The following is a 22094-nucleotide window of genomic DNA, read 5'->3' on the forward strand; positions in this document are numbered from 1 at the left end:
AACATTCCTTGAGTTAGGCATTGAGTTTGCCCCCTTACATTTCAATCTATTTCAGACACTTTGACACGTAACTTTCCTTTTAATCAGTAGAAATAACGGTCAGATCAGCCAAACAGCCATACCTGACCTAACAAACCAGCAACACCGCCAGCGCGAATGGAGACATTTGGCCTTCCCAGCAGAAGGCCACGGAAAAACACATCATGATATATATATATTTGAGCAAACCAATGACCAAATATAGCCGGCCACCAACGATAACCATGTACCGCTATCGAACAGCGAAACCAATCCTGCCAACACTGGCTTCTTGGACAGCCCCTGGAAGTTGAGCTCCCCAGCGGGTCTTTGTACGGCCGGGGCCTTAACGACCACAGGGGTTTAACAAGTCAAATAACGGCCTGAAAGCACCACAGAGAACCCGGCCAGGGGGGGAGCGAACCCCGAGGGCCCCCCGCCGTCATCCCACCCCCCGAAGCGAGGCCAACAGCACTTTCGGGACCAGCTCGGGGGGCTCAGCACCCACCGGAGCCACCCCCAACTTTCCTCACAACCTCCAGCCCAGGGCTCGGTGAAGAACCAGCCCCCAGGGCGGCGGGGAGAGCAGCAGGGCCGGAGCATCATCACCCGCGGCCCCGGCGACAACAAAGCTCCGGCAGGACCGTACGGGGCGAGCTGGGAAGGGGCAGAAAGTGACAGGCGGGCGCCCGGCGCCCCCTCCCCGCCGCCCGCGGCCCAGCGCGGCCGAGCGCCGGGCCCCCTCCCGCTCCCTCCCTGAGGTAAACAAGCGGGCGGCCCCGCCGCCGCCGCTCCCCCCTCCCGCGGCCCCGCCGCCGCCCCGCACTCACCTCAGCGGCCCCCCGGCGCCCGGCCGGCCCCGGAGCGGCGCAGGCGGAGACGCACACAAAGGGTAATAAAGGGGGAGGAGGGGAGCGCAGGGGGTGGGGGCTGCCCAACTGCCTCCTGCCGCTCCCCCGCCGAGCTGCCTCCCGCCGGGGCCGCCTCTCGGCCGCGCTCTCCCTCCGCCGACGAGACCGCGGTGTGTGTGGGGGGGAAGAAACTCCCCGGGCTCCTCCACTGAGGGGAGCGGGGAGGGGGGGGGGGGAGTAACTCGGGGGGGGGCGCTTGGCACCGGCCCCCCGCGCCGATGCCGAGCGGAATTAGCGGCCTGTCCCTTTAACGGTATAAATAACGGGTCCCCCCGCCCCCCCCCGCGCTCCTCATCATCAGCTGCTGCTGCTGCTCCGGCTGCTGGGGCTCCGGCGCTGCCGGGGAGGAAGAGGGGAGCAGCCACTGCGCATGCGCCGCGGGGGAGCTCGGGAGGCCGCGGGGAGGGGGGGAGAGGGAGGGACGTGCCTTCCCACAGGGCCGTGCGCGCACCCGGAAAGAGATCCGGCTGCGGGGCGGAAGGAAGTGGAGGGGAGGGATGAGGCGGAAGTGAGGGGGCGGGTGTGGAGGGGGGGGGGGGGGGGGGGAAAAGAGTCCGGTGTCACGTGAGGGGCGGCGCGGGGGCTGCCGGGAGCGCGGCGGTTGGGCGGGGCGGGCGCGCGCGGGCGGCGGTTGGGGCTGCGGCCCCATCAGGTGAGGGACGAACCGCGATCCGCGGGGTCTGCGCTGGGCCCCGCTATGGGAGCGACATCGGGGGTTGGAGCGAGTGGAGAGAAGGGAACGGAGCTGGTGAGGGGCTGGAGCACAAATGTGATGGGAGCGGCTGAGGGACCTGGGGGGTTCAGCCGGAGAACAGGAGCTGAGGGGAGACCTTCTGATCTCTGAACTGCCTGAAAGGAGCTTGGAGCCAGGGGGGTCGGGCTCTGCTCCCCAGGAACAAGCGCCAGGAGCAGAGGAAACGGCCTCAGGTTGCCCAGGGGAGGTTGAGGTTGGATCTGGGGAACAATTTCTTCCCCAAAGGGCTGTGGGGCATTGGAACAGGCTGCCCAGGGCAGTGCTAGAGTCACCATCCCTGGAGGGTCGGACAGACGGACATGAGGTTCTCAGGCTGGGTTATGGTTGGACTCGATGATCTTGAGGGTATTTTCCAACCAAAGTGATTCCGCGCTGCCCCCGAACGCCGCGGGTCCCGGGTTTGCTTGCCGGGGTCCCGGCTGCCGCTGTCTCGCCTCACCGGGAGGTCTCGGGCGCGGCGGGAGCGCCCCCCGGGAGCACACACGCTGCTCGGGGGGGTTTCCCGTTGGAAGCCCTCGGTGGCTGCGGCGCTTCGGTGGAACCTTCTGAGCCCTCAATAAAAACCGGGAACGCTCCTCGTCCGGTGGTCTCGATGCTCTTGCACTCCTGCTTGGTTTAATGTAATGGTTTCGGTTCAGCCTCTCGGGCTTTGTGTTCCTGTGCCTTGTGCTCCTCTGCATCTGCCTCCCCAGTGACTGCTGCGTTTAAGTGTTTTTCAGTAGCCAGCCTGGTCCTTTGCAGGCACAGCTGCTGTGCTGGGGTGAAGGATGCTGCCTTGAAATAGAACGGGCAAAACGGGGAGAAGAGGGAGACAGCTGTGTGAAATAAGTGTAAATTGCTGTGGAGCAAGTCTTGGAAGCTTTCTGTTTGCAGGAAGGCGGCGAATTGGTTTTATTCATGTTCTCTATGTAGAGAGTCACTGTGGTTATTGTTATAAGCTGCACCAGTTTAAACATGGGTAGCCAGGTGTTCTATAAAAATTTAGTTGTGGCGTAACATGTTACCATGTGCCTATAAGCTTGTTCCAGCTGCGAAAAGATAAATACATTGTTTCAGACCATCTTAAACACAATGAAAATGAACACATTACACTTGGGGTTTGGTCAGAGGTGGTGTTCAAATGTCACTTGTTAGAACAATGTGGAACTTGTGTCTCGGTGGAACTTGGCACGTCATTTACACACTTGTGAATGTTATTCTTGCCCTTAAGGACTTTAATAGAAAAGCTTGGAAGAGCACCTTTAATATGTTGTATTGGGTGCAGTTTGCATTGTACTGAAAGGCATCCCAAAGCAAATGCTGTTCAGAAGTTGTATGTAAACATGGGTTGTGTCCAATCAGAAATGAATTAGAAATGATTTGGGTTTTTTTTTTTCACTAGTAATATGAACTACTGCAGTTTTATCAGTTAAAAGATACTCATTACAACATAAGTTCTTAGAAATGAGCAACTGTCTTGTGTTTGCTGTACTAGATTTAGTTTGCTAACATCTAAGTCAAGTTTCTGGCAAATATAATTATCTGGAAAACGGAGTAATTTAGTATAACTTTTATATTCTCTTTCTTATTTAAAGATTAAAACTTCTGCAATGAGTAAACGTAAGCTGAAAGAGAGCAGCGGAGCAAATGGAGAATGCATTTCACAGGTTAGTAACATTTTCATTAGCTGACTTTGGTTTTAAGTGATGAAACTTTTCCATCCTCTGCCATCCATGTAATTCTGTAGTTTTTTACTAGACCAGTTGAAAAGGCATGTGCAGATACTTGATGTCAGTTCTAGGACTGTAAATGGTTTTTGTATTTAGGTTCTGAATGCCTTTCAGCTTCTCAGCTCATGTTTGCTGGCTTCAAGTGTTACAGTAATGATCTGCATTTTGGAGTCTTAATAAAAATGGTAAAGAATGGTCCTGCGCTTTTACAGGTGTTTGTGGCAACAGATTTGCATAAATCTATTTTTATTTAAACAGAGTCTTTATCTTGCAGTTTGAAGGATGAATCAGAATCTTGGGGACTTATATTTTTTTAACAGCTTTATTCTTGTGTTTCTCAAAGTGTCTGCTTAAAAACTGTGATGTGTCCTGTAGCGAAGTACCTCTGATTCAGTGATTTCTCTTATTTTAGTAGCTTTCTTTCGCTTACCTACAAAATCCCTTTATTGGAAGAAAACCTTTTCACTTGTGGATGGACAATGTTGACTGTTCAGATAGATTGTTCAGTAAAACAGAATAAATCTGGAAATTAAATCAGTAGGACTTCAGTAGAAGAAAAAGTAATGGAACAGTCAGGTACAAAAGTTCACGTTAGAAATTAATTCCATTCATGAAGTGGAATTTTAAAATACATGTCTGTTGTTCTTGTATCCGTTTTCATGATTTGTTAGGATTCAGCAGAAATGAAAATGGACTCAGTTAAGAGTTGCAGCTGAAGAATGTAGAGAAAAACCATATGGAGGGAAGACGAGCCAACTCAGATGGAGAGAATGGAAAAACAAGGACACAGATGTGCATGATAATGTTCCAGTTGGGTTCTAGGGCAAATGGACATTCACTTTAACTGAAAGGCAGGGTGCTCAAGTGTGATTTTAAAGGAAAATCACTTCATTCACAGTTTGCAGTTTACTCTGAAATTATTTGACAATGAACACTTCAGTTGGACACCAAACATTACAAAAGGATGGGGTGTGCTTAAAGAAGGGATGTGGAGAAGTACTAGTATAGAGTCCTGTAAATTCTTAAAAATTGGGATTGTCCAATTTGTGTGCTGCTGGTTGGGTGGTAGGAAGAAATCTGCTCTGAAGCTGGGGGCTGGCTGTTTGGGAACTGAAGATACTATTTAAGGTAACAGCTCTTAATGTGAAAAACAGAAGTCAGGGAAGAAGTGTACCTAAAGATATCTCATTCTGTCCTTTGAAGCAAAATGTTAGCTTTGGTTTTCTACTGCTTCCTTCCGCACTTGCAAACTTCTAGGACCAAGATATTTGAACTGAATCTTCAAAGAACCTGTAAGCTTGATACTCTGTAATGTTGGAAGGTACTAGGCTGCAGTGTTGTTGCCAGTAGTGCAAGAAGCGTAGTCCTGAGGTTTTGGGGGAATAACCAAGTGGGTTATTTTTTATTTAAATCAGCTGGTAAATATTTTCTTGCCTGTATTGCACAATAAGTTAGAACTATGAAATAGATGTACTCCTGTCCTAGTTTTGGTGACAAGTATAGCATCCCCTTGGGGGTGAAAGAAAGAAGCTGTAGCAGAAGGGACCAAAGACAAGTGTTGCTATCATTGAATGTTTTTCTACTACAGAAGACATGTTAAGTGTTCTGCCTACTGCAACTTTATTCTTACTTTCAAGACCCTTATATCCTTGATGACAATGAAAATGTACATGTTAGAGTATTTGTAACACCACAGGAACATGCATATTTTACTGTTATTTTATTGCAGTACTTAGATTATTGGTACATTCTGATGTTTGAAGCACCAAACATTCTTTCTGTCTTGTGTTACATCTATAGGTGCAAAAAATTTTACGTGAAAGATTCTGTCACAGTTACGCTACTGGAAAACTGTTTGGGACTGAACAGCAGTACAGGTGAGTGAGCGGACTCAAATAGTGAGTAATTTCTACTTTAACCACATTAAAAACGTAGTCAGATGAAGTCAGAATTTTCTGCTACCTCTCATTTCCAAATGACTTGCAGCACAATGCTTGTTTGCCTGACATTTTGATGAAGTTTTTATACAACTGTTGCTTGCTGTTTAGTCAGGCTCTGAGTTGTGCATTTCTTGTCCTTGTTTCAAACCTGTAATTCCTGAAGCTCTTTTTTGAACCTGAAAGATGCCTAGAGCACATATTCTAAGGCTATGTTTTATGACATGACCAAGCGAAAAGTTAAATTCTCTTGTTGTGAATCTGACATTTGCAGACTGTCTTCTACTTCGTATCCCACCAGTGAGGAAATATCTGGAGAGGAAATATGATGAACTTCCCAGTTTCTCTTTCCCAAGTTGTATCAGGGCTCTTGGCTATAGTTAGCTCTGAAATAGTGAACAAAACCACGTGCATTTGCTGCAGCTGTTCCATGATAACTCTTGTCACTCCTTTAGAGGAGCTTGCACAATGTCAATATTCTAAGGAAAAAAACCAAACAACAGAAAAACCCAACAGCTCCCTTCCCCCATAGTAAATGTATGCATTTGTACAAAATTGATGCGCCAGTCGTTATTACAAGTACTTTAAATGTGATATTAGGTGATAAGTCTATCTGAAGAGAATTTAAAGTTGTTCTTTTTTGCCTTCTTTTGGATGGGAATAGAATATGAACTTGAAGTTCGGTATAGCTGTTACTGTTCGCAAGCTTTGAATGTCTAAATTTAGCATATGATCGCTTTTATGAAGATTGTCAAAATTAATAAGTTCCACTAGATTATTAATTTTTACTGGTGTCGAGGTTTTCTGTCAATCTGTTTGCCAGTCTTCCTTTTTCACGGGCTATAGTGGTATCACAGAAAGCAATCTGGTTTTTTTAAGCAATAATTATTGAAGTCCGTCCTTTCATGGTGGAGAATTGTAGAACTTCATGAATTAGTGATACTCCTGACTTTCACATGTTTTAATATTTTAGAATATTTTAAAAGATCTGGTAAATCAGCCTTTTGTACTTTATTGTATTACATTTTGCATGCCCTGATTGTTGGCTCTGAGAGCAAGTTGAAATGTATCAAGTTTCCTCTTATGTTGTAAAGATTCTATGCATTTTCCATAGTTTCAGCGAGTGTTGTCTGGTTTGGTGTTGTTAACCTATTGCTGTTGTCCACGCAGACATCTGCTGGAACTGCTGAAACGAACTACAGTTCACGGAGAAAGCAATTCTGCCCTCATTATTGGACCCCGAGGATCAGGAAAGACTGCGGTATAAACATGTATTCAAAGTTTGTACGAGGTCAAACTACACGTGAGGTCAAACATCACTGAGATCCTTGAGCTTTTGGAGCTAAATTTTCATCTCTGCCTGTTTTTAAAGAGAGAATTGCTAATTGTTTCCATAGAATTTCAAAACATTCTCTGACCTCTAGTGAGCCGCTTCTGTTGGGTAACAATATGGAGAAATTGGTTTCCTAACAGGTTTCTGATATTTTTCAAGCGCTGAGTTCCTGGTGATTTTGTAAAACAGAACAGATTGATGTGCGGCTGACAAAACCTTGGACCTGTCGGTCCTCACAATGACTCGCAGGAGTGTGCGTGCTCTGGAATTCACGCCTGTCTTCACCAGGTTCCATGACGCGCTACGGGTACCCAAACCATGCTAAATGGAAACGTTTACTTTCAGAACAAGCTGCGGTTGTCATTCAGTGATCTGACTACATCATAGATTCTGCTGCCTTCCATCGTTTCCCCTGCTACAGTTCTGTGATGGTTCTTTGCAGCTAATCCAACTTTTCGCTTACTTTTTAAAAGTTATGCTGCTGGTGCTGTTGGGCCCCTGCTGTAAAAACGACTGAAAAGACATCCAAAAACTGTAAAAAGAGTAGACTAAGAGGTAGATTTCTCCATAGCTGTTTATAGGTAGAAAATGGTAATGTATCTTAATCCTATCTTAAACACATCAGAGAATGTTGTTACTTGAGTTGCTAGGAGGTAGAATACTGAATGGTAGTTTTAGTTTGTTCATGACAAGTGTAGGTTTTGTATTTTAAAGTAATTCTTTTTAGTTGAAGCATGTGTAGGGATGACATCTAAGTGTTGTATACTTTAATATTATGCAAACACTGAAGTCTTTTATGTTTCCATGAGTATATAGTGTAATACATAGGTTGGCTCTTACTGCAGAAAGTATTCAAGAATGAAAAATTACAAAAAATTACTTTAGAAGTATTGCTAATAGCTACAGTGAGCAGCCTTCAAGCCTTTTAAACACAGCTGAATAGAAATAAATTAATAAACGGTAAACATATCCAGGGTACAGGTGACACTGCTGTCTGGTAATATCAATTTGTACACTTTGTTACTGTTAATACATTCATCTTCTTACAAGGAAATGATGTATTTTTTTTCCTAGTTATTAAATCACGTCTTAAAAGAACTCAAGGAAATAAAACAAGTTAGTGAGAACCTCTTGGAAATTCATCTGAATGGCAAGTAATGCAGCATTATTCAAATGTTATGCTGTGTTCAGTGGCTATATATTGTGTGTACTGAACAAAAATTTTGGTTTCAGCAATTAGAATCAAGCCCTGATTACAGAAAATGTGTATGTGAGCCCCAAAACACCTTGCTTTGTACCTCCCTCTATGAAGTGAACTTGTGTGCTTTTGATGACTTTTCAAAATGTTAAAAATCGGTTCAGTTGTGAATGAATTATCTGAACTAATTTATTACATATTGTAAGTTACTGTCTTAGTAATTTTTGAAAAGCTGGGAAATGGAGAGAAGCTCCTGGAGAAGTTTCTAGTGGCTGTAGAGATGAAGATGACCTGCCAGTTCTTCACGGAAAATCATTTTCTTTCAGGCCTCCTGCAGACTAATGATAAAGTGGCCCTGAAGGAGATCACCAGGCAGCTGCAGCTGGAGAATGTGGTTGGGGACAAAGTTTTTGTAAGTATTAACTTCATTATACTCTTCACTTACCTCCCTCAAAAATCCTTACCTGGAAAACTAGCTTTATAGGATGCGGCTTGTTGAGACTGAACGAGCTTTGAGAGTTAATTAGCAAAATTATGATGGGCCGGCTCAGTCTTCTCAGGGCTTTTAAGTTGAAATTAAATATTTTTAAATTGAGTATTTAAAAATATTTAGTAATTGGTGGCAGCAGTGAACTGTGGCAGCATTTACCTGTGAAGATGCTGGTTTACAAACACGTCAATCACGCCAACAAATACTTGTGTTCCACACAAGTCCTGAACGTTTTGTTTTGCTAGTTGAGGGATATTAACACATCCTGATAGTTTTTCAAAAAACATCAACTTTGACTTAGAGAAGGAGCAAGAATGAAAAGAGCCTCTTAAAATTTCCTTCAAGCCTTTAAATGAAACAAACACTACGCATTCCAAAGAGACTTTGTTCAGAGCGGTACAGGATTTTGGGATCATCCACCGTAACATTTTGAGACAAAGAGTAAACAAGTTTATCAGCTAAAAAGCAGTATCTTTAATATATTTGCAACCTTTTCTAATTCATAGGGAAATATATCCAGGCTTCTTAAAGCCTTTAATTTTGCATAGAATTTCTTTTAGAATATTTGTTTCTATTGACCTTTTCCCAAAGACAAGAAACTCTTTTACATTAGTACTCAAGTCAGTAATTGAGAATAACTGGAGTGCTTCAGATTAAATTTCTCTTGTTTGAATGTGAAATAACGAGGGTCAGTGACCGGAGTTCCGCTGGTGGTTGCCTGTTATTTGGTGCATGTTCTTGGGGTGCATCTCCTGGTACCACAGAAGGTCCTTCTGGGTGTCATCTCCTGTGCTCCCAGGCAGGACCTTTGAGATGGGCAGAGCTTACACAGTTGTGAGTCATGTAATAACAATCCAAGTGGCTAAAGTGGAATGATGAGAGGGTGGAAGGCTGAAATCTCAGTAAATGAGGTTTATTTTCATCAGTTGCATTTGGAAAGCTGGAGATATAACGTGTTACTACTTCAGTTAAAAGAAACAAGAGAACTAGGCTAGAGACAGCGTGGAGTACAAGATGAAGTAAGTGTAGGCTGTAGTCATGAGGTTCTATTGCCTTTTTGCTTCTTAGACTGTGCTTTGGTTTCTTATTTTTCCCAAATGATTTTAGATACAGGGACTGGAAAACTCTTTGTGGTTGTGAGCTAAAATTTTCCCAAATACAGCTGCAGTAATAAAAGGAAATAACAAGTATTTAATTTCAGCATAACCATTTGAATGAGTTGGCTCTTCAACAGAGAACTACAAGAACCTTTCAGGGTCCACAGTTTCATTACCAAAAATGCTGAAGGCAAAACTAGACGTAAATATGCTTAATTTCCCTATCATTTTCCCTGTTAAATTATTGTGGAGTGCTACTTTAACCTCTTAGCCATCTAAAATCCCTTTGGTTGCACATGGCCGTGGAAACACACCAATTTGCAGGAGTGTCCTTACATCTATTGACAGAAACTTTTCCTTTTTTTAGCTTCTTCGACTCTCATTCAGAGAGTAAATTGGTTTTTCTGCCTCCTTTGATAGGCCTTGTGGTCTTCAATTAGAGTTATTTTCCATCTCACAACTTGCGTACATCAGAGTGTGTAAATGTGTGTGTAACTGAAGCAGGATGGTCACAGCGATTCGTTGCTCATGAATGTCTGATGTTTTTATCTAATAAGGTTGCAAATTGAAAAGCTGCCTACTGATCATTCGCAGCGGAACATGTTAGGTGGCAGTTTTTGCATGCGTGTAGATGGAAAATGAGTATAAAGCTACTTGTAATTTTAGCTTATTGTAGACATTCTTCTGGTCGCTGCCTGAGGCAATTAGCTAGGGTTTCTCAGACGGGTAAAAAGTGGATCAGTGTAGAGTTAACTATCAGTTTTCTTGGCCTGAAGAGGTCGTGATGATACAACATGAAGTAACATGGTACATTTTTGAATATGCACTGGTTTTGCAAGCAGGGGTTTAGAAGGCAATAGGCTTCGTTACATGCCTGAACTTGATGTAGTTATGCAATTCTGAGCACAACACTGAAAAAACTATTGTGAACTTTTTTCTCCTCTGTGTAGGGCAGTTTTGCTGAAAACCTTGTGTTCCTTCTCGAAGCTTTAAGGAAAGGTAAGTGCTAGTAGCCCTTCTTCTGAAACTCTGTGTTTGTCACTGGGCTAAAAAATGAGTGTACATGTGTTTCTTCATCTATTTGTACAAGTGGTTTGAAGAAATCTGACCCAGGAATGTGTCATGGTTACAAAATAGTGTAAAAAAGATGTAATACTAAACAGAACATAACTGATGCTATAAAGGCTTGCATGTGATGGTCAGCTATGAAAGACAAGTTCTTTTATCCAGATTCAAACTATTAAAAATAGTGTTGTGGGCTTTTTTTGGTTTGTTCTTAATTTGCCGTAGAAGTCTGTCTTCCCTTGCAACCAGCAATGATGCGTGAGAGAATAGTACAAAACCTCACTGATTTTCTTTCAGTGTGGTTTTCTTTCTCCTGCTGTAGCAGTACATGTTTGAAAGGAGGGCTTGGTGAAAAGCTTAAGGAAAAGATGTAAATCGTTAAAACCGTAAAACATGAAAGCTGTAGAGATGGAAGTCTGGTGTTACCATATACTAACTCTTCGAATTGCTGTCTCAGGAGATCGAACTAGCAGTTGTCCAGTCTTGTTTGTACTGGATGAATTTGACTTGTTTGTTCATCACAAGAATCAGACACTGCTCTATAACCTGTTTGACGTATCCCAGTCAGCGCAGACTCCGGTTACAGTTATTGGACTTACGTGTAGACAGGTAACAAATTGCGTTTTCTCATTCAGTTTTTAGCTGCTTTAAAGAAACTTTTGTCTTCTCTCCTGGAACCTTATTTAATTTACTACAAGATTTTTTGCAAGAATCCATTTTTCTGATTTGAATTGGGAAGGAGGGTGAGGTAGATTTTAAAAAACAATAATAATTCATGCTGAGAGCAAACTTAGATGACCAAAAAACTGCAAAGCCTTCAGTTTCACTGCTGGAGGAGCAGGTTTACGTTTCTGACGGGACTCAAGCCTGTTGTCCTGTTTCACCGCAGAAGAGCCATGTGTGTCCATCTGACTGTTCTATATTACTGTGTCATAACTGTCCTGACTCTGGTATCCTCATCACCCCTAATTTCAGAGCCCTTACTGCCCAGATTTGGAATCTAACGCTGTGTCATGGTCATGATGGTACCTCTCACTGATTATTTTCTTTTTAAATCACTCTTCCGTGTGACTTCTAAATCAAAAGGGGTCTTGAGATTTTGCACTCTTGGCTCTATATTTACTCTTATGACTCTTCTTGGTGAGGAATTTCAGTGTTGTTAAAGCTTTTTTTTAGTCAAGTAAAAGCACCAAAACCAACACACAAGAAACCTTAAAAAAAACATTCAAAATTTCTAGAAACTGGGCGTGTAACCATTGTGTCCCAGTATAAGGTTGGGGAATAGCACTCTGTTTTTCTAGATGACTGAATCTGGCTTCTGCTGGCAGCCTTGCTTAGTTCTGCCTGACAATCTCCAGAGAGAAATATTGGCTCTGAAGTTGGTTTTCTTCTCTCTAAAGCTGGATTCTTTCAGTGTGACAAAAGGCTTGTGAACTGACAGCTGCCAACCTGCGGATCTGCTGCACAGACAACTTGTCTGGAGCCCTGATAGGCTGAGACATCTTGAATGCAGGCTTAAGTAACTGCAAAATTTACATAATCTATGGAGAAATTGTGCTGGGTATCCTAGCAACTAATTACCCTGTATGATGTAGCACATCACATGATTTGGGTAAATGGCTAGTTGTTAGGCACATCGATTATCATAATTAGCAAAGGTCGTCTTAGAACATTTGAAGCCTGAGAATATAATAATATTAATTTTTCCAGCACAACTTACTGTGCTGTTTTCTCTTGTACTTTTTACTGTAGCAAAGAACACAGTAAATGTGTCTGCATTTAAATGTTTTTCATGTCTTTTTCTTTACAAGGATATCCTGGAGCTCTTGGAGAAGAGAGTAAAATCAAGGTTCTCTCACCGACAGATATATTTGATGAATTCCTTTAATTTCAAACAATACATGAAGATATTCAAGGAACAGCTTTCTCTTCCTGCCGAATTTCCTGATGAGTCTTTTGGACAAAAATGGAATAATAATGTCCAGGTATTTAAAGCTCTTTATACTTGGTTATAGTAAAACTTGCAAAGTAAGACTGGTTTGTAAGTGTAAAGCCTTTACCCAAGATTACTATTTCCTTTCACTAGTTGAGTTTGATATGGAATAAATCACATTGTGATAGAGGATCTTCGCTTATTGAATGTGGAGGTAAAATTTTAAGTGTCACAAAAAAGGACCAGAAAGTAAGGTTAGGCTTGAAGTATTGCATGGACAAGTGCAGGATGAGGTCTTTCCTAAAGTTTCCTAACTGGTAATTTTTGAGCTGAGTATGAAATCATTTGCTGAGATGATGAAAATGTCAGTTATGGGTGTTGCTTTCTTTTTTTTAGCATCTCTCAGAGGACAAAACTGTGCAAGATGTGCTGCAGAGCCTTTTTCACTGCACCAAAGATCTGCGCTCACTTCAGCTGCTCCTGGTATGTATTTAAATAGGTATATAGTATCTTCTTGATTTGCAACGACAAACAAAGGGGAAACAAAACCTGGGTTATTTGTGTCAGTTGTCTGAGCTTTACCTGAAATATCTTTTTATTGAGCTGGCTTTTGACAGTACTGGTTTCTTGCATGCTTTATCAGTCCTTGCTTTATTAATTAATTTGAGTATTTCCAATTTCTGTGGCAGTTGCATCGTCAGGGTGTACTGGTTTCTATCCATTTCGAAACCAAAAGTGCAGGTGAAATACTTTCAAAATATTCTGTCCTTTCTGAGATTCCTTTTGGTTGCTGGTGAATGCTGAAAACTGCCTGTACTAAAACCTACTTGTTCTACCTTTGGGTCTGTTGGTGCAGCCAAATATTCCTCCATTCTTCCTCTTCCACTAAATCTGTCACTGTACTGAACCTGCTTCTCTTCACTCATGTCTCTCTTGTTAAAATATGGATAAATTTTGGTGCCATTTTTTGACTCTGGGCTCATAGTGTGTTCTCTCATCATGGTATGCTCTGCACTCCTGGCACTCTTAGGCTTTGTTCCTGGCCCGGTTTTTGAGCTCCTGTTGGATAACTCTATATGCACTTTTTGATATAAAAAAGCAGCATGGTGCTGCTTTTGGAGTAACGGTCACTTAGGGCTCAAATATTTGTTGTTCTCATCCCTCTTCCTGCTCCTCCTCCTGCCTAAGCCATTGCTCTTGCTGCAACGCTCCTGAGCACGGATCACTTGCATTTTTGGAGTAGTTGCTCCTGGATACCTCTCCTGTAAGAGCGTTCCGTGTATCTACAATCTTGTTATTCACATGGAGGAAATGCTTTTCTTTTCTTTTATCACTTCCAATGTCATCTTCTGCAGAGATATCAGATAAAATCACTTCACGAAGCGCATGATTAGGCACTGCTTCATTTCGCAGGGCTGGTTTTGTATATGGAGTGATGCAGGATGCCCAGATGCTGTCCTGAATTTGTCCATTACTGTGATGCTGGTCCAGGAAATGCCATCTTAAGCCTTGAGGTGCTGGAAGCCTGGGGCTCCTAATCCCTAGAAATACTGAGACAGAAGTTAATTGGCATCAAGGGCCTGAGGAAGTTGAGGAGTTTCCTGGGTGTCCTCACCCTTTCCCAGTGGTGGCAGGGGAGGAAAACGGGACTGAGGGCTCCCTGGTAACTGTGAGAGCAGAGTCTGTGCTCAGAACGTCGGAGCTGATGCTGACACTGAACTTCCTCCTATTGCAACAAATGAGCTTGAGCTTAAGCTTAACGTGTGGTCAGGCTCTCTTGGAGAGTCTTTTTTCTTTTTATCCACCTCCCTCTCTCTCACTTTCTAACACAATAAGAATGCACTGGCATTCATTACAGAAAACAAGTAACACTGATTTACCACCTTAAAATACCTTTGTGCTTCTGTCAGTGTGCAAAGCCACTAAATGTACCGGCTTGTGCCATGGGCGTATTCAGAACCTTCAGTGCTGTGTTGACTGTTGTTGGGCTCAGAGAGCTTTTCCCAACATGAAGTTTGTAACCAGTCCGAAAACCAGATCCGAGACTTCCTGCTCTGCTCTTTGTTGCTCCTCAGTTTACTTCAGTTCATTACAAGATCGCAGCTTATTTCGAGGTTAGAAATCTGTGGCTTGACAGAGTGCAAGAAGAAGAGCTGGGGCTCTCTGAACAGCTCCAACGTGTGTCGGGCTGAGGCTGAAGCTCATGATTGTTTTCTTTAGCATGTTCTGAGTTTTTCCTTTAGAAGGGGGTTTTTTCACTCTGTGAAGTCATCTTGCTCATAAAAATACATAATACAGATTCTCTTGTAACTCTTTCGGTGAGAACTGGAGCTGATCTTGCTGATTATCTGCTTTTTGGGAGCAAGGCCTTGTTTTCAGTGCCCAACTGTTTTTAAATTCCATTTAGTGCTCCCCATCACTTTGCATTGCGAGATGGACTCTTGGGTTTCCAGTGGAAACTCAGTATCTGGTTCACATTGCACTAACCTAAGTGGTATTGCGCAAAGCAAAGCTGTGAGGAATTGAAGGAGTTTTTAGCAAAGGAAAATAAGTGATTGCTCACGTGGATAGAACTCGATGGCTCATAACTGAGCTGGTAACATTGAGTTCTGCTTTTGGTAAATGCTGGTTCATTATCTGCCCCTGGAGCTGGTGAAGCGGAGGCTGCTCAGTGTTCTGTTCCATGTCCTGACCTGGTGCTCACACATCTCACTGGCCTTGACGCAGAGGAGCAGCGACTTACAAGAGATATTGCTGCGTTTCCTCAACTTCATTCCATTTCACATATCTGTTAGTGACTTTTGGCTGTTGTTTCTTCCCCTCTCCCCTTCTTCCCTATCCAAATTGCCTTTAGTCTTTGTAGTATAAAACCTCATTCCGTACCTTTGGAAGTCTGAGCGCTCACGCAGCGTTGTGAGGCTGTAAGGAGAGAAAGAGGACTGGAAAAGGCTGGTGATAGGCAGCATTGGATGTTCTCCATGAAGCACCTCAATGAAATGAGTGAAATAAATAGCTTTTCATCACACAAAGTTGGAGGTAGTCGCTAAAAGCCATTTTTTTCTGTTGAACAGTATTCAATGCCAAAGTATCTCCAGGGCAGATAGAGCCCCATGCCTGCCGCTGTGTTACGGCTTGCGCGCGATCAATGGCTTTGAGCGAGTGGTGTCAGAGAGGTCACTTCACTGGCTCTTTATTAACTTGCATTTGTTCAAAACTCCCTTGCTGTGACAGCTGAAGCTCATCAAGGATTCAAATTGCAGCTCTCTGAGGCTTTAGCTGATGCTCCGAAACCGAGAGGCGCCTTCACACCCTTTCTCAGCACTTTGAGTGTGCTGTGGCTCTGTGTACAAAGTTGTGTGTGTAAAGTAGTTGTAAATCATTTCTCGCAGCAATCGCTGCAGTATGCTAATCCATTGAAATTAATCTAAACAAGTTAATGAGTGTTTGTCTCCTCTAGCTCGAAAGTTTTAAGCCTGGAAACACCTCCTGGCCAAGTGGAGCTGTAGCTATTTACAAGGTTTTCAGTCTGAGCCTACTCTGTGTGTAGGGTTGGTTCGTTAATGGTTCCAGGAGGTGACTCCAGGGGAAGTGCGTTCTTCTGCATTCCATCTCCAAGTAGAAAGCATGTCTGGTAATTAGTAATTAAATGAAAAATGTCTTCTGCTTTATTTTTAGATGCTCGCTGTAAGTAACGTTACTGTGCATCACCCACTCATTGCTGCGTCAGATCTTCACGAAGCAAGCAAGCAGTATAGAATGGACTCAAAAGCGAATATTGTACATGGTAAAGCTCAGCTTTTTCCCCTCGAATGTTTCTTAGGAGCACAGAACGTGTCAGGTCCTTCCCTGGAATCCTTGCGGTGTGTTAGGGACACACGGAGATTGTTCTGGTGCTGCTCGGAATTCTTTGTCATGCCACAAATTATGGTTTTCCTTTACACGTCAGTTTCTTGTTTTTTGATGGAAGCAGCCTGTTTCTTCATGTTCTTGCTTCAAATCTCTGGAAAACACATGTTCTCTTATCTAGCCTCTCTGATTCTGGAATTCTTGTACAATATGAAGATATATAACAAATACGTGAGGCCTAGAGCGTATAAAAATAGAAGAATAAAAATAGTATATGAACTGCTTGTGTTTCTCGTAAGCTTACGAGAAATATTTAGAGCTCTTGTCTTTCCCTCCAGGTTTGTCTGTCCTGGAAATCTGCCTGATTATAGCTATGAAACACTTAAATGATGTTTATGAAGGAGAACCATTCAACTTCCAGATGGTTTACAATGGTGAGAGAAATGCATGAGCTTTACAACCCTTAAATCACTTACTTTCCCATCAGTAACTTGTGTTTTTTCCTTTCCTACAACTGATACAGAATTCCAGAAGTTCATACAGAGGAAGGCACATTGTATGTACAACTATGAAAAGCCGGTTGTCATGAAGGTAAGCCTAAAATGGCATTTTATTTTTGCCTCAACATATGAAGTGCACATGGTGGGACAAAGCTGACGCTGTCACTCGGTGAGTGTGACTTTGCTGGGCTCTGCTCAGGGAACTGCTTGTAGGACACAATGTGGGACATAATCCTGCATTTCCAGTTGATGAATTTAACCCCAGGACCAGCAGTTCTGTGGTCAAGGCTTCTGGTTCTGCAGCTTTTCAGCTGAGCAGCCGTGGTTTGTGATTCTACATCATCCAGTTGAACTGGAGGTGATGGAAAGTCTGTGCACCTGTAATAGGCTGATCCAGTTTGTATCTCAGTGTAACAGTCATTCCCAGTCGGTCACACCAGATTATAGGGATTACTTATTTCAGAAGAGAAGCAGAGGTGCAGTAGAGCCAATGGCTTGATGTCTGGCTGCTGAGGTCACACCAGGGGTTTCCATCAACCAGCATCTCATGAGTCATTCAAAATGAGCAGCACAGCCCAGAATGAAATCTTCCTTTTCTGTATTTTTAGGCGTTTGAACACTTGGTGCAACTGGAGTTAGTAAAACCACTAGAACGGCCGTCTGTCCGTGCGCAGCGGGAGTACCTCCTCATGAGACTGCTGCTGGACAACAAGCAGATCATGGACGCGCTGCAGGTGTATCCCAACTGCCCCACGGACGTCAAGCAGTGGGCAGCCTCGTCCCTCAGCTGGCTCTGAACTCTTTGGAACTTAAAATATCACTTTCTGCGTCGTCAAAGCTTTTGGGGTTAACTGTCAACTCCAGAAGATGTAACGTTTCCCCACAGTTGGGTGTTTGGATTAATAAACTTTTGTAAGAAGGTTGCTGTGTTTGCTGATGGATTGCGGATCTTGGTTTTTAAGGAGAACTCTAGTGCTGGGATCTTGTGGCAGCCTGACCAGCTGAAGCGCTCAGTTTAGCTCAGCACTAACAGTTCCTCTCTTCCACTTTGTAGAAACCAAAGCTCTTTGGTGTTTCCTCTGTTTTGGATGCAGCGCTGAGTGCTGGCTCAGGGGCTGTGGGACTTGCACCATACGTTCTGAAACTCAGATCCATGCCAAACACAGGTTGCAGCTCATACTCAATGTTGTTTGGGTTTTCCTCAAATTTAACTTGACATAAACATGATAACTGAATGTTTCACCCCACGTGGCTTGAGCTGCCAAGCGGTGGTTTTGCGTGGAACAGTTTCCGCTGGAGCGCTGAGCGGGGCTGCCATGGGCTTCGTGGGGCAGGAATGGCTTCTATAGCTACATGGAATGTATAGAACATATACGTGCTGCCAAGGTCACCACAGTGCCAGCGCTCTCCTTTTTTTCCAGAGCTTGGCTTGCAGCTTGAGAATTGCTGCAGGAACAGGCGCCTGCAGGAACAGGCACCTGCCTCTTCTCCCGCAGCGTGACGGTTCGAAAAAAGGCATTTGTGAGTCATAGTAGTCACATTTTTTATTTTAACTTTTCGGGGAAATAGGGGAGAAAGAGTATACATTTTTATTTGTACAATATTTAACAATCAATCACTTTATTGAGGGCGTGGGGGGGAGTTGGTTTTAATACTTGCAGAAAAACAGCAAGTACCTTTTGACAGTAGTACAACAACCTGTGCCCAAAACACTGACAAATACAAAGAGTAAAGTTCAAATAATTGTTTACCAAAATCTTGAGAGGTAACGAATAGTATATGGACTGAAACAGCATTAAAAAAATAAAGGAAACAAAAAGTACTGCTGGTTGAGTATCTGAGGTAAATGATGTTCCATCAAGGATGCTACTTGAATGGTTTTGCCCATGAAGGTGTATTGCAGCGTCCTGCATTTTGTACCAAGTGTTCCTAATAAAAGGAAATGTATTAAGAAAAGGTTAAAAAAGTGAAGCTGGAAAAAGAGCGAACTGCTAACCCTACGTGTTCTGGTGAATGCTCGTGTGAACGGGAAAATCTTATTACTGTCTGCCTACAATTTAGCACGCCAAAGGTGGGATTTGAAAACAACACCGACCTGCACCCTCCAACACAATGTAAAGAGGAACATGGGGCTGGTTTCTCGGGGGTCTGTGGGCAGATTTGGCCTGGATTTCAGGGCCAGGGCAGCGACCAAAGCCACATCACTACGGGATGTAACAGGACAAGGGTCACTGTGAGTAACACCAGAGTTTCCACCAGCAGCCTCACTCAGTCCTGGCTCGGGTGCATTAAATGCTCCAGAAGTAAACCAAAAAAATAAGCATCAAAATGCCCCACGAGAACAGCTGCACCCGAGCAGCTCTGGGGATGGTACTGTTAGCAATTAAAAAGCATTTATACTGTCACCATCCTGTTCACAGTGACATTAATGACGCTGTTAAAAATCAGGAGGAGCACAACATATGAGCAATAACCAAAGGCAGGTTTAAATAGGAGGGTAAGTTTTAGCTCAGTGTTCTGGAACCCGCAGCACCTGAAGCTTAAAGGATAATGCACAGGTGATGCACATTTTCATACATGACCAATTTTTGCATCAGATCTGGAATAGGGGATTATTAAGCCACCTACATTGACTCCATTTCTGCCACTAAAGGGGTCAGAACTCATTGGGAACACACAGATCTTTAGTGACATACAAACGGACTAAGATTTGTTCACAACTCAGCAGCTGCGTTTGTGTCCTGCTGCGTGCGTAAAGTAACATCCCTGCATTAAAAAATGGAAGCAAAATTAAAGTATCAATCAAAGAAGCGGCCAGAAACTGGCTATTTCTTTTTTTTCTTTCAATAGCCAAGCTGAGCACCCCCCAGTTCATCCAGGTGAGAACAGCACTGACCTCGGTCTTGTTCATCCACACCACCTCTTATTGTGCCCGGAGAAATGAGAGTAGCTTTTGGCTGCACATTCCAATTTTCAAGATAACGCTCGCAGCGAGCTCCTAATTGCGCCACTAAAACCCTTCAAAAGACATGGCCTGGCTGGTGTGAAAAATGATGGAACACATGGCATATTCCCAGCTATTCTCAGGGCTGTCCTCTAGAGCTTTATAAAGTTTAGTTTAAGTGGAAATTTGTGTAAGGGATCAAAGAAACGTAGTGTAACTACTTGAGAGAAGCACTTTGGCACCTGTGTCCCAGTCTCCGTGATGTGACCGTAAGGCATGAGCGCTGAACTCGGAACAACGCCTGTTTCTCCTCATTTTTTGAGTCTGCTGCGGCCGTTGGTATTCGTTACCTCTACATACTCATTGCATATTTTCAGCTGTAAGCATAACTAAATCATCCCTGAAATTGGTAAGAATTTCCAATCTAAGATGTGTGGCTGGAGCTTCCCACGTGGTTCTAGGCCAGCCCTGCGTACCACGGCCACCAGGTTGTGCTCCCGTCCGCCAGCACCGAGCTGCGCCCAGAGCCCAGTTCAAACCTCTAACAGAGTCAGAATTTGGGGAAAACAGAGCTTCCTGAGGTGATCCTGAAACAGCGATACAGAACCCACTGTTTAGCGACCGGAACACGCGCTTTGCACAAACATAAATAGGAAAAAAGACTTTAAAAAAAGAAAAGAATTCAGAGCTTTCCAGTGTCACAGCTCACAGAAAATTAAAAAAAGTCATGCTTAAGTTTTCAAATATTCCTCAGACACAGCAAACCTAAATAGTATTCAGTTAAATAAATGTATGAGATACTCTGGGAAATGGAGGGAAAAGCTTTCAACTAAAACAGGAAGGGAAATTTTGTTTCAATAAACAGCACTTTTTTTATACACAACAAGCTAGTACAAGAAAAGGCTAAAAACACTGCTTTAGGAATGGCCATTTACTGTTGGCATGAAGCATAGCTTACCCTTCTTAAATAACACAGTGAATCTGAAATACATCATTTACAAAACATGGATCGATTTATTATTCCAATCTGTTAGTGTTGTCAATGTCAGGGTGTAGTGGAGGTGGAACTGAGGTATACCTTGTTGAGGGAGGTTAAGTAATACTTGGAAGCCTCTTCGCTATATCCCACTCGATTACGTTTGTTTCTGTACACCGAACAGCAGCACACTAAACATTCACAAGCTGTGTCATATTGGCATTACAATAGTCATTTTATAAACAACAGCAAATGCAATAAAAACAAGTTACCCTTTTTTTTTTTTCTTTTTTTTAAATCTGAAATGAAATGTTTTGATTTAAAAAAAATAACAGTAGTTCATTTAAGGAATTAGTCTCTTCTGACAGGTATTAAGAAATTGGACGTCAGTTTTTAAAACGCTTGATTAGCCAGCGCGCGGGTCCGTGGCCTTCGGTTCAGTTCCTCGACTGCACGTTCTGGTTTCTCAGTGTCAGCAGGGAATGAATGCAGAAAGTCTCACGGATCCAGGGAAAACGAAGGAAAAACCCCCTCCTGGGGACGTTCCAGAGAGACTTACCGTTCTTTTCACACCAAAACCAGCGCCGACGCGAGCCCGGCGGCTTTAGCAGCTCCAGTGCAGAGTCCTGGCGGTCAGTTCCGTGCCCAGTGCAACCATCATAGACTGGATTCTTTGGGAGGAAAGTCAACGTTTGTCACCATTGTGACCACAGTCACGATGTCCTCTGTTGTTATAATGTTAGTTAGTTTTTGCATCTGAATGATCCGCTCTTCTACGCAACCCGCTGACAGCCTGGCTTCCGCGTCGTGATCCCAGCACTCCTCTATCGTCTCGCAGAGCATCGCCATGCCCTGCGAGCAAAGCCAAGGGAGAAAGGAAGAGAAACAAACCCAAAATCAGTCTGCAGAGTTAGCAGCAATTCTATGAAGGTGAGGTCGCTGAGCAGTTCGAATAGCAAACTGCGTTTTGATGTAAACCTGCCCACTTTTAACCAGGAAGCTGTGAAGTATTTGTTTTGCAACCTACTGTGTCATACAGGGCCTTATGTCTTATTTATTTTGCACTATTTAAACAAATCCTTTTGAGCATATAATGTTGTGGTCTGCCAGGAAAGCCCCCGTGGCGTTTTAGAAGATCTGGCACTAAAAGAGGTGAAGTTCTTCAGCGATGAAATGAAACTTCAATGCAAAATCCCCCAGTCCAAGAGGGGATTTCTATCTGGCTCCAAAGCTGATCCAGCTGCAGGAGCAGACGGTGACACGCGCTCGTTTTTCTTGCAGACAGACAGTGTCACCCATTGTTCCTAACAACCCATTTGCTGAAAATCCAGGAATAAGCAGCAGCGTCACCACAAGGCTCCACCACTCACCCCATCGGGAAAC

General features: G+C 43.5%; 3 protein-coding genes across 13 annotated transcripts in view; 1 reads left to right on the top strand and 2 right to left on the bottom strand.

Annotated features, from left to right (window-relative positions):
• Positions 1-1317, bottom strand: part of MBD5 (methyl-CpG binding domain protein 5) — a 125053-nt gene extending 123736 nt beyond the window's left edge. For 5 of the 8 annotated variants that reach the window (XM_071810679.1, XM_065840591.2, XM_065840589.2 and 2 more), the window contains exon 1: positions 849-1317. The gene's annotated coding sequence lies outside the window, so the exon portion shown is untranslated. The remainder of the gene's footprint in view (positions 1-848) is intronic. The other 3 variants (XM_065840588.2, XM_071810681.1, XM_065840592.2) reach the window with 1 other exon arrangement.
• On the top strand, positions 820-17714 carry ORC4 (origin recognition complex subunit 4). Of its 3 annotated transcripts, none has more exons than XM_071810682.1 (14): positions 820-910; positions 3258-3329; positions 5193-5269; positions 6500-6590; positions 7737-7812; positions 8187-8272; positions 10398-10446; positions 10970-11121; positions 12324-12497; positions 12842-12928; positions 16121-16229; positions 16630-16725; positions 16815-16882; positions 17400-17714. In XM_071810682.1, exons 2-14 carry the CDS (start codon positions 3273-3275, stop codon positions 17586-17588), a joined length of 1311 nt encoding a protein of 436 aa, XP_071666783.1. In that variant the 5' UTR covers positions 820-910; positions 3258-3272; the 3' UTR covers positions 17589-17714. The 3 variants fall into 3 exon arrangements, with proteins under 3 accessions (XP_071666783.1, XP_071666784.1, XP_065696665.1); XM_071810683.1 differs by lacking the exon at positions 820-910 and adding an exon at positions 962-1039; XM_065840593.2 differs by lacking the exon at positions 820-910 and adding an exon at positions 1559-1677.
• A 603-nt stretch (positions 17715-18317) lies between these two features.
• ACVR2A (activin A receptor type 2A) overlaps positions 18318-22094 on the bottom strand; it is a 60577-nt gene continuing 56800 nt past the window's right edge. For both annotated transcript variants that reach the window (XM_065840595.2, XM_065840594.2), the window contains one exon: positions 18318-21563. In XM_065840595.2, the coding sequence (XP_065696667.1) occupies positions 21369-21563 (195 nt within the window). In that variant the 3' untranslated portion in view covers positions 18318-21368. The remainder of the gene's footprint in view (positions 21564-22094) is intronic.

Source organism: Patagioenas fasciata, chromosome 7, assembly GCF_037038585.1.
Source record: "Patagioenas fasciata isolate bPatFas1 chromosome 7, bPatFas1.hap1, whole genome shotgun sequence".
In the NCBI taxonomy this organism is placed as follows: domain Eukaryota; kingdom Metazoa; phylum Chordata; class Aves; order Columbiformes; family Columbidae; genus Patagioenas; species Patagioenas fasciata.